At 40.6% G+C, this 12352-nt stretch overlaps 1 protein-coding gene across 2 annotated transcripts; it reads right to left on the bottom strand.

The window, feature by feature from the left end:
- Positions 1–4239: 4239 nt before the first annotated feature.
- Positions 4240–11683, bottom strand: LOC119654592 (probable oligoribonuclease). Of its 2 annotated transcripts, none has more exons than XM_038060056.1 (3): positions 11476–11605; positions 5124–5371; positions 4240–5065 (listed from the first exon to the last, which is right to left on the bottom strand). In XM_038060056.1, the coding sequence occupies exons 2-3, from the start codon at positions 5328–5330 to the stop codon at positions 4697–4699; spliced, it is 576 nt and encodes a 191-aa protein (XP_037915984.1). In that variant the 5' UTR covers positions 5331–5371; positions 11476–11605; the 3' UTR covers positions 4240–4696. The 2 variants fall into 2 exon arrangements, with proteins under 2 accessions (XP_037915984.1, XP_037915983.1); XM_038060055.1 differs by having other exon boundaries at positions 4242–5065; positions 5124–5338; positions 11476–11683.
- Between the last annotated feature and the right edge of the window lie 669 nt (positions 11684–12352).

Raw genomic sequence — 12352 nt, 5'->3', positions numbered from 1 at the left:
CATCCAGTTGGTTAGTCTTTCTTACTTGCTTTAGGACTTTCAAGTCATCAGCGCTTACTTTATGGCCGCATTCGACCATATGTTTTGCCACCATAGATTTAGTGGGTTTTCGGGAGTGCTTTACAGCCAGCTCTGCCTCTTTCATGTGCTCCCTAAATCTAGTGGTTGCCAATCTTTTTGTCTGCCCGATATATACCTTCGGGCAATCCGAGCAGGCGATTTTATAGATGCCGCTCATCTCTTCCACCGTTTTTGGATCTTTTTCCCCCGCCAGCTGGGTTTTTAGCTGGTAGATACGGCTTGATCCTACCAGCTGTATGTCAAACCTTTTCAATGTCCTTTGTATGTGTTTGGACAAGTTTGAGAAGGTGACACTTGATCTTTTCTGAGCAGTTGAGGTTGATTGTTGGCTATAGAGTGTAGTAAGATTACTACGTTCTAACCTTCGGGTGTGTTTCTTAATCATTGTTTCTATGGTGGAGCTGGGGTACCCGTTCTTCATAGCCGTGTCCAAGATATAAAGTTTTTCGCTCAGGTAGTCTTCCTCAGTGAGCGGAATTGTTAAGAGGCGGTGGATCATGGTGCCATAAGCAGCCATGAGTTCTTATGACATTTGAAAAACGTCCTGCAAGTATCTCAGACCCTAGACCAAATATCTCAAAACTAAAATTTTCTACGGCCATTGACAATATCTTCATTGCCATTGACTCGACAAAAGAGTTGAAAAGTTGAGAAAAGAAACTGGCCACGTTAAGCAAGCACACCTTCGAAATTCAGCTCCAAGGGTTCATAGATATATTGCGAATGCCATTGGAAACGACCATCTGTCCAATGATACGCTGAAATCCTCGAGCTAGTGAGGCAACAACTTACGGTATGTTCTAATCGCATCACTATAGTGTTTGGAGTCAATCTAGGTTCTACAGTTTATGCTTTCTATTCCTCGCGAGGTCCTCCCCACAATGAATACGACTGATATAATGGAAACTGACGTCGGAAAAGAGGTAATCAGAAGATGCCAGAAGTTGTCTCTTACCTTTCAGAATTTCAACCCATTACTTAAGTGTTCACTATTTACATATTTTTCTCTTCAGTTCTTTATGCGAACGTCACAAAACATCTTGATATTAATAAGTTGACAGCTGATGAGCAGAAAGGATGCACAAAAGGCTACAGAGGCTGCAAATAACAGCTTGTAATCGATGCAGTAGCTGTGAAACAGGCTGCCCACCATCTTTAAGGATGTCAACTTGTGTGTATTTTTTTGTGAAGAACTGGATGAAGGTACAAATAAAAATTTTTCACCAGATATTTATCAATATCTTCAGCATGCGTAGTAATTTCAGCTCTATAACATAGTTCATTATTGAAATACAACTTATACACCCATCTGCAAAAAAAGGTGATTTTCTGCTATCGCGCTAGAGGCCACTGTGATCATCTTAAAGCAAAAATGTAAACGGAATTTTACCGTGCGGACTAAACTACAGTCCGCAAACGAGGATTATTAAAAAATGTTGGAAGCTAAATTTTTGGTGCATTGCTAAATTTTTTTATTGTAGTTTTTGGTGTTTTTCCAAGACTTCTTTAATGAATAAAAAAAATCTATCGGCTGAATCGCAATTATCCTAGTTTGCGGACCGTAGAAATATGTTCTGAATAAGTTGTGAAAATTTCAGAGGATTTCGTTGGATAGATTGGCACATTTAAATAATAGAATGCGATTTTTAACAACAAAATCTTAACTGAGTATTAATCTGCTATACCTAGTCCATAAACTTAGGTTTCTCAAAGAAAGACAAGTAAGGCCTTGGCTTCATTTCTTATGATTTTAGCGAAGTCATTCGGAGCCCTTTATTACGGCAATAGACATAAACCTGGCATGTGATATTTTACCTGTTTAACACTGTAATTTCCGAACGGCTCCGAATATCAAAAAATTACTTAGGCCATATATTTTGCACTATATCTAGGTACAATTGATGCAAAAAAAAATCGATTCCTCGAATCCGACACACGGGATAGCTTTACACTATATTCGTCGTTACTACAAGATTTATAATACATTTGTACAAAACAACCCGAATGTGGTACTTCTCCGAAGAACAGTGATGAAAAATTGGAGCGTTAGTATTATCGGTGTCTTCACAAACAGAACAAAAAATCAGAAGAGATTCCAATCAGGCGGAGAATCTGCCAAAGCAACTCTCAAAGTCCGTTGTGGTTTTCTTTAGTCTTTATCCCATCCTTTACATGAAACAAATACAGATTCCAAATCAAACATATTGACGACGTTCAATTGTATGTCAAAGACCAAAATCAACTTCGCTATTTGACGGATATCACCATCCGGTTTTGGATGGATATCGGCCTGCAGTGCTGTTTGGAGAAACATGGCATGGCATGTTTGGGGACACACTCCAACAATGAAGAATACAGCTACAATGTCATCTACATTGAAGGAATCGATTCGGATGACGTATACGAATACCTGGACATATTCCAAAAAACAACATTTGCTGGAGGAATCTGTGCGATGTCGGGATCTTGTCCGAAAAACTGCTTTTTCGAGGAAATAAAATCATGGCAATTAACACCTTCGTCATTCTCGACATTCTATGTGAATAATACGGATTTAGAGTCAGACGGGTAAGGGTAGTTCTTCTAAACAACAGCATACACAATAGAACTGCGGAAAAGTTGAGAAATACTGTTTTCCTTCATGACTTCTCAATTGCTAACTCGAGTTGTAACTTATACAACTACGAGGAGGAGACCATACATATGCTTACAGGATGCTGGCCAGTTGCGAGTACACTAGTCGTCATAGCTCTGCCAAAATTCGCCATCAAAACCTTGTGTTGAAGTATGATCCAGTGCTAAAATATGATCCGTTTTATAAATATACTCCACGGAGAATTTTGGACTAATTTGAAATCAGGGTCAAAGAAATGTGGGACCACACTATTGCCACCGTCCAATATGGCAAGGGCATGACTGCTTTTCAAGATATAATGTGCGTACTTATCGATGCAGTGGTATCGTTAGACCGGAACATTGTTGAATAACAGAGAAGAAAAATCCCTTCGCCGACGATATAAAGCAAGAATGGAGACTAGAGAAAACCTAAGCATTCCCATTTGTGATTTCTGGGCCGGGATTAGTCTTGAAAGATTTACATGATGTACTCAAGACACTCAATCTGAAGGAGTTCTGCCCACTAACAGTCTGGTCCAGCGGGCTCTGTTTTCAATCCGTAATTTCTACTGTCTCGAATATGCCACGTACCTGTCTCTGAAGATGTCAAACATCGCGTCACTGCTTGAGTGTGCGACAATCGGGGATATAGCAATACGCTTTCGCATGATGCCACATATTTTCCCATAAAGCTTTTTCCCGTTGTGATGTGGTCCTTCGCATGCTACTTTCCGTCCATCTCTAGGTTCGTCGACCCTTGCTACGGTTAGGTGGGAAAAACGATCGTGAACGTGTTGTTATGTATGTTTCTATAACCCAGGATCAAAAATCCATTGGGATAATACAGAAATTATAAAGCGGTGAATATGATAGAGCTTAGCCAATAAGCTAAACTAATCCGGCCACGCAAAAGTACACACAAACAAAGGGAAAACAAGGAATAAAGCCTAATGATTTATGTTAACTTCACGATGGACTAGTTGTCCCGTCTTTCGTGTGGATGCAACTCGTGGCTGGATGTTTAGGATTAAGTATCATAAGTAAGAGGAATTAGCTAGGAGTACGATTGATGCAGGTCACCTGTAGTATAAAGCTCACTCACAGCAATATTAGACTTGATCATGTAAACAGGTTGCATTCAGGAGTACTGCAAACAAAAATTAGCTTTTCATATTTCATTTATCGTTCAGGAATAATTTGAATTCTTTTTGTATTGTATAAGAAAGGTTAACATTCTTGCATCTATTATTGCTTGCGTATGGAGAACATTAACCGGGGCATTTGCAGAATGTGTGATGAGCTTAGTAAAGTAAGAATTTAACAACGTAAGGAAAATTTATGTATAAACGTACTGTTCAATAAAGTAATGTTTTAATATTCATCAAGCAAGACTTTTGTTTGTTTAAAGCTAGCGGTGAGTCTGCCCTAGCGCTTGATTCACATTCCTTGGCTCTTAGCCAACAATATTACGAAATGTGGTGGAATGATGTGGAAAATCAACGGCTATCACCCGCGCTATCAACTAGGCTAATATACGGCGTGCCCCCGTTTTTTGTTGGATGTGCAAATTGAACAATTACGTAATTTATTTTAAATAAAAATAATTTACTATTTAATACAATTATCAACATGTTGAGGAATCATGTGTATCGAGAAACATTAGCGGAAAGTTACTTGCATCGAGTTCCAATTTTAAAACTATTCAGTGATTATTGAAACCAGAGAGAAGGAGAGCAAGGTTTGGGGACAACCGATTCTAGAAACTTAGAACATATTTGCGACATCGATTTCTTCAATATTTCGAAACCATTCGGTAAAACAATAACTTTGAATGAATGAATGAGTGAATTTATTACTTTCGTTGATAATGACTTGCTTTTACATAGACTTACTCATGGTTGCAAAAAATCGACTTTTTGTTAATTGGCTTTTTCTCAAAGCAGCATTCATATCTTTTTATTATACTTTGAACTATTACGATAAATTTATAAATAAAATCTTATGACGTTTTGTGCACTTCTGGATCATTTAAAAACATGTACCGTTTATAATATTTTAGTTCTTCTATACTTTCTTTAATATCGTCTAAACTACGATGAACTAATTTTTTCTGGGGGGCCTGAGAAAATAAAGTTGGATTCCAGCGTTTACATAATTCTTTCACGGACGATACGTCGATGATTCGATAGTGCAAGTAGTCATTTAATTGTGGCATATATTTTCGCAAGAACAACCGATCCATGTACACACTATTTCCTGCGAGAGGGCAAGTCTTAGGTGGAATGTATTCTTCGACGAACTTCAGCAAGGCTTTCTCTGCTTCCTCCGTCGAAATTTTAGAATTTCTTGATTGATCGGTTAAGCCAGTCTAAAAATATATCATAATAGTTATGGAGTTGTTTAAATATGGTAGAAAGCTAAAATACCTCCTGATGATGCTTTTTACACCAATCATTCATAGAATTTAGAACTGAATCTGGTTGGTGTATAACGATATTCGGACCTTCGGCTACAATGTTAAGATTTTCATCTGTTAGAATACAGCTAGCCTCCAAAATTGTATCCTTCTCTTCAAGTCCAGTCATTTCTAAGTCCATCCAAACTATACAGTTCTTGTTTTTATCTGACGGCATGGTGTAGGCTGGAATTAAGTTTAAATATTTTTATTGCATTCCTGAAAAATATTTTGTATTGAAGCGAAAATTGAAAACCAGACACTGTGATTACAAATCCTATTTTATCAGTAGAATAGAACTGCCAGTTTTATAAAATAATACAAGTGTGGAACTGGAGAAGAGACAATTTCAGAAAACAGAATAAAACGTTTCCCGCATCTTTCAACCCATTTCGGAGTACTAACCAAACATTTAAACGATGTGTGGAATCTGATAATCTTAATACCCTTTGAAAAAAAAACCAAATATTAAAAATTATTGAGAGAGGGACGAAGACGGCTTACGCCTCTTGGGCGCTGTTCAAGTCGTCGTACCGGACTGCGACTGACGGAAAAATCATGAGAGCTCTCCTGCAGTTTCTGTATCATGGAAATCCGATACCTTTCCTAGAGAGTAAAGGGGTATCATCATTGACTGTTCAATGTCAATGTTCTTTCTGTGTTGCAGTATGGGAGTAGTACATGGAAAGTGACTACCACTGTCACTCGAAAGCTTCAAGCCCTTATAAACAACTACTTGCGACGTTATCTCGAGTATTTTAAAACATACTATTTCAAAAGAAGAATTTGGTCGGCGTACAGGGTAGTACCCGTAGACGAAGTGATCAGAAATGGCAATGGTAGGTCACACATCAAGGAGGAGCGATAATTGCTGACTATGTCATGCAGTGGAACTTACTGTGAGTCGCCCCAAGAGCGCTTAGTGGGAAATAGTCTTCGAATTGTGGACCGTGTACCGTAGTGCATAGGTGTGGTTGACGTCCTATGCCCCAAGGTGTGTTGCAACTATATATATATATATTGTTCAATAATGGGCGGTTAAAGGGTAGTATAGATCCCGGGGCGAAACGTGGATTGGTACCTACGATGCAGTATAAAACCCGGAAAATGCCTGCTGAACCAACACCAACAACTCTACTCATCATCAACGGCGCAACAACCAGTATCCCGTCTAGGCCTGCCTTAATAAAGAACTCCAGACATCCCGGTTTTGCGCCGAGGCCCACCAATTCGATATCCCTAAAAGCTGTCTGACGTCCTGACCTACGCCATCGCTTCATCTCAGGCAGGGTCTGCCTCGTCTTCTTTTTCTACCATAGATATTGCACTTATAGACTTTCCGGGCTGTATCATTTTTTGTAAGCTGAAATAGGCTCGGATTTCTTCATCGTAACTGTTATCGGTTGTGATTTTCGACCCTAGATTGGAGAAATTATTAACGGTCTCAAAATTCTAGTCTAGTATCTTTATTTTTCCCGTTTGACCAGTGCGGTTTGATGGTGTTAGCTGGTTGGTTCTTAGTGCTGACGTTGCCACCATATATTTTGTCTTGCCTTCATTGATGTGCAGCCCAAGATCTCGCGCCGCCTGCTCGATCTGGATGAAGGCAGGTCTCGGGTCGTTCTTCCCATGATGTCGATATCGTCAGCACAGGCCAGTAGTCGGGTGGACTTAAAGAGGATCGTATCTCTTGCATTTACCTCAGCATCATGGATGACTTTTTCGAGGGCCAGATTAAAGAGGACGCATGATAGGGCATCCCCAACAGCTCCACCACCAAACCCTACCTCCACCTCCAAGTTGAGACCGCTGGGAGCTCTTTCTTAACGAAAAGCTGCAGACGGAAAAGGATGAAGGCGAATCTCCCGCGCCTAAAAACGGGACAAATTGTGCGACCCTATGATGAGACGTTTCCAGTAAAATATAAAATAGTTGTAATAGGCTCTGTTGGCTACCAACAACCGTGCGCGGATTTCATCGTCATAGCTGTTATCAGCTGTGATTTTCGACCCTAGGCAGGAGAAATTTTCAACGGTCTCAAAGTTGTAATCCCTATTTTTATTGTTTTCGTTTAACCATTACGATTCGATGTTGTAAGTTCTTTGCTTTTTGGCGCTGACGTTGACACCATATTCTTCGTCTTGCCTTAATGTGCAGCCCGAGATCTCGCGCCTCCTGCTCGATCTGGATGAAGGTAGACTGTACATCTCGGGTTGTTCTTCCCATAATGTCAATATCGTCAGCGTAGGCCAGTAGTTGGGCGGACTTGACGCGGATGGTGCCTCTCGCATTGACTTCTACATCGCGAATCACAGTGGTTAGCACGGACTGTTTCTTCTATCCTTGGTGGTGGCAGCACAGACGGACAACCGTTGTCTTCAGTTGGTGGAACCTCCAACTCGCCGATATTTTGGTTGTTGAGCAGTTCATCAAAATATTCAACCCATCACTCCAATATGCCTATGCCAGATACTTCCAACAACCACGCGCGTTCCTTGGTGGAACCGGAAACCGCAAAAACTCAGGAAATCAACCAGGCAACTTCTAAACCGTGATTGCAAAAGTATCAAGACCGGAGACTGGTTAAATTTCAGGAACTCACAGCGTGAATATAAGAGGCTCGTTAGGTGTTCGGAACGAGACTCCTTTAGAGCGTACTGTGAGGAACTGGAAGGCGCAAGAGAGACTTCAAGGCTGTGCAGAGTTCTAAAAAGCGATGAGTCGGCCAAGTTGGACTCCCTTAGAAAACCCGACGGTACTTTCACGAGCTCCAGACTAGATTCAGTACAGACCCTCCTGGAAGTACACCACTCGGGAGAACGGGTGAAAGAAATGGCAGGGGGAGAGTTGACGGTTCTTGCAACCCCTTCAACACGCAAGTGCTGCAATGGGAACTGGAACACTGCGAAAGCGGTTGTTACCCATGAAAAGGTGAAAGGTGCCATACTGTCCTTTGAACATTTCAAAGCACCTGGGATGGATGGCATCTATCCGGCAATGCTAAAGGAGGGTATAAAGCACATAGAGCGACCTCTAAGAAATATTTCTCCAGGATGTCTTGCTCTGGGCTACGTGGCTTCCTCTTGGCAAAAGGTTAAGGTAGTCTTCATACCGAAACCTGGGAAAGATGACTATTCTAATCCAAAGAACTTCAGACAGATCAGCTTGACTTCATTTTTGCTGAAAGGTTTGGAGAGACTGGTGGAGCGTCACATTCGTGGAAACGCACATAGGTCATACCCACTTAGCGAAAACCAACATGCTTATCAGCGTGGAAAGTCCTGTGAGTCTGCTCTTCGTTCCTTGGTCACAAAGATAGAGGATGCAACTTTGAATGGTGAGTACGCGATGGGGGTGTTCGTGGACATTGAAGGGGCTTTTGATTGTGCGCCTTTTCAAAAACTTTGTGATGCCGCCAGAGAGCATGGTGTTGACGGTGCTTTAAGTGGATCCATGCTATGGTAACGCAGAGATTTCTGTGCGCTGAGGTGGGTGTCGATCGCTATCTGACTGCAGAAGCAACGAAGGGCTGCCCTCAAGGAGGTGTGCTTTCGCCACTTCTGTGGAGTATGCTGATTGACTCACTACTATGCGAACTGCAAAATTTGCCAATACACGCTCAAGCTTATGCTGATGACGTGGCTATGCTTTTTGTTGATCGGGATCTTTGAACGGTGTATAGGAATATGCAACGCGCCGTTGGTTTGATAGACAGCTGGTGCCTCAGATATGATCTGTCAGTTAATCCATTATTATTCACAAAAAGGAGAAAACTGGATGGATTTTGCCTCCCTGAGATGAGGGGTACTACCCTTCAACTCTCCGAAGAAGTGAAATATCTGGGAGTCACTTTAGATAAAAAACTTCTTTGGAACAAACATGTAGAGGTAAAGATGAAACGAGTTCTCACAGCTTATGGGCTGTGCAGACGGATCCTTGCCTCGACATGGGGACTCAGGCTTCATGTGGTAATGTGGATATACGTTGCCATCATTAGACCGATGTTCGTATATGCATCCGTCGTGTGGTGGGTTAAGGTGATACAAAAAGGTTTTCACCGTAAACTAGCCGCACTGCAAAGAACTGTGTGTCTGGGTATCACTGGTGCCATGAGCACATCCGGCGCAGCTCTGAATGCACTACTCAATTTGCAGCCCCTGGATATATTTATTCAAAGCACTGCAATGAGAGCAGTTCATAGACTAATAATGTGGGGGGCACAGAGCATTGGAAGCGTTACTTTGAGGACTTACAATGCCTTCCGATTCTCTTGTCCCCATGCATCTGTTTGGTAAAAGATATGAAGTTACCCTGAAGCGTAGAGAGGACTTTATGCGATCCTAAGGGTGGCAAACTGGGTGATCCGGAATATTCCGTTAGACGAGGGTGGCGAGTACAATGGGCCAACCCGACCTGTAGCTGTAGCTTCTCCCCCACGATACACACACACACAAATAACAATTAAATACCAAAAAAGATTTCTAACCCAGCTATTAAAAAAATTAAATAGCTTGGTTACATCTAATATGTACTAATATTACCACATATTTATAATAAAACTATTTATTATAAACCTACATTCCGGGTAAAATATGTAAGGTAATAGAGGACTAGAGACGATTCAAGAATTCACACAAATCAAGATATTTTTATTTATTATTGCTACTGTTTGACTCGATTATCAGTTAAGTCATCATATATATTCACAGAAGAAAGCACTTCCTGAATTTTAAAAGAAATAAAAGATCCAGCTGCAAATCAGCAAACACCCGACTTAGGATCATGTTCTGACGAATATTATTCTATCTTTTCATCCTCACAAAATCAGGATTAACTATCCCTTCAACTTCCGAAAATTTGGTTTGTCCATTTATCTGTTCGAAATAAATTCATTATTCAACATTTACAGTAAAAATAATGCTTATGCAAATCAATGTACATGAAAAACGTGAGTACCGGCCGTGAAGGCATAATTCCACGGTCCTCTTCGGACACGGATTGATTTTGGGACCACAATCAGAGCCCCGCCATGCAAGCACAGCGGTCCTGGTTTATACTGAGTGCAGGCGCAGCATTCATACCAGTGGATGCGAGGCCTATCTAACACCTCTGCCGCAACTAAGGAGTACGGCACCCGAGTTGTACAGCGCAACTCCATGCTTGAGCTCCGAGGAGCTCTGCCCGCTATGTAGGCATAATCACAACCACCATGAAACTCCCACTAGGGGGTCAACCGGAAATAACCGGGCGGAGAACACATCCGCCAAGAATTCTCCTGGAGCATATGCTCTCAGAGGGCCATCCCGGTTCCTATGGTACCAAATAACCACCGATGAGGCTTCATGGCAAGAGCCACTTCAGATGAGTCCCTTGCAGACTCGGGTCTGATCGCCCTTCTCGAGTACGTGGGGACGGAACTCCCCAACGGGTTAACTGGAATCAGCCCGGGGCGGAGAACCGCAACGGAACCTTTCACCAGCTAACTACCGCTCTGCGTACGCAAATCAATGTACAATAAAAATTCATAAATGAATTTATTCGAGATAAAGATCACTGTGTCAAAATTCTCGCAGGCGATTGTGGGAACCGCCAAAATCCGACGATTTTGGACAAGCACTTTAATTAGTCTGCGTTAAAACGCGTGACTATGTCCGTTGTACCCCATTGCGTGGAATGTTATAAGCAATTAAAATACTCCATACGCTAAGGCAAAGCAAAACTTGTCAATATAAATTGTTAAACTGGTATTAAGTATTACTAGTTGAAATATTTTCAAAATATTCATTAAATTTCTTTCAGAAAATATTGAAAGCTATTATTGCACCATATCTTTTTAAGTGGTGCATACATTTAGAACCCACAACTATATATAATATTCTATGCTTTCTATTTAGAAAAAAACTCATTATATACACTTTTCTCTTCAAAACTGCTGGAGAAAAACGTTTGACACAATGTGACTAAGTTCCGACTTCCTGACTTTCCCGAAGCTCCTAACAAATGTACAAGATTTCGAATATGCACCTGAAGATTTCTAGAACCAAAGTTAATTGGCAACAATATCGTTAAGCTAGGAAAGGACTGCAGAACCTAAAAAGTTGAAAAGCAGGCATTTCATGTATGTGAAGTGAGAGCATTGAAGTCGATTTTTGTACTCGGTTTCCCTAAGTGCTATTCCTATTGGTCTACTGACAACACATGTGAATATAAATTTCGTATGCAAACACGTTTTGTATATTTTCTATTAAAATTTCATTTAAAATTAATTTCTGAGAAGGAAAACTAATAGATTAATCCTATAGTGTTGGAGAGAAGACATTTACCTCTTAACTGCGAGAACAACACTCCACGTCTCCTCACATCAACTAATGCTCTGCGTAGCATGCGGCTTCTTAAAAAACTCGTTTTCCCAAAATATGTTCTCACCCTTCAGCAGATCCAAATACCTGAACTGTTTGACATTCGGGGTGCAGCGCGTTCTCGTCCAGCCGTGATTCAGAGGTTATGGAAAGCAGCCAAGTATCTGCGACTAGTGGCATAACAATCTTTCTTTCCGTGCTGAATTCAAGTTTTCGCGCCATACAGCATATTCAGCGAATATTTTTATTGTACTCTGAAAGTTGAAAGAGTTGGATTATTATCTCTGAGACAGAATTTGTTCATGATTTCGAACCTAAAATTTAATTGTTATTTGCAATTTTGTTCTGTGTTCAACACGGAATTTTCAACCAATCCCCAAATTTATTTCAAATTCAGTATTAAATGTGAATTTTCTAATAGAAAGCGGCAAAAGTAGACGATAGACCTTTTTCACAGAGAAATATCTTTACCCATAGTGGCCAATAGATGTAGTGCCACCAAATGTCTAGGAATCCAGTACGAAAGTGGTTAATAATAAAAGATAAATAGAATTCTAAATAGCTCCTCTAGGGGTAAGTTGACTTTTGGCATAGTGTTCCAAATGATTGTAAAAATATGTGATTTAAAGACTTGTAAGACGACTTATTGACTTTATTTTTCCGTATTTCTTCCATGTGGCTCGATTGCTTTTTATTGTACAGTATTTTTATATTGCGGTTTTATGCAATGCTATTAATTGTGTACAGATGTTGCTTTTAAGGGGGTCATCCCGTGTGAAGGCAGTTTTTTTTTGCCTTTTTTTGAAAAATTATTTTGAAGGACTGGATAAAGATAGAAACG

The sequence above is a fragment of the Hermetia illucens genome, chromosome 4, assembly GCF_905115235.1.
Source record: "Hermetia illucens chromosome 4, iHerIll2.2.curated.20191125, whole genome shotgun sequence".
Lineage (NCBI taxonomy): Eukaryota > Metazoa > Arthropoda > Insecta > Diptera > Stratiomyidae > Hermetia > Hermetia illucens.
The sequence above is the reverse complement of the archived record's forward strand: the minus strand, read 5'-3'. Positions and strand labels throughout refer to the sequence as shown.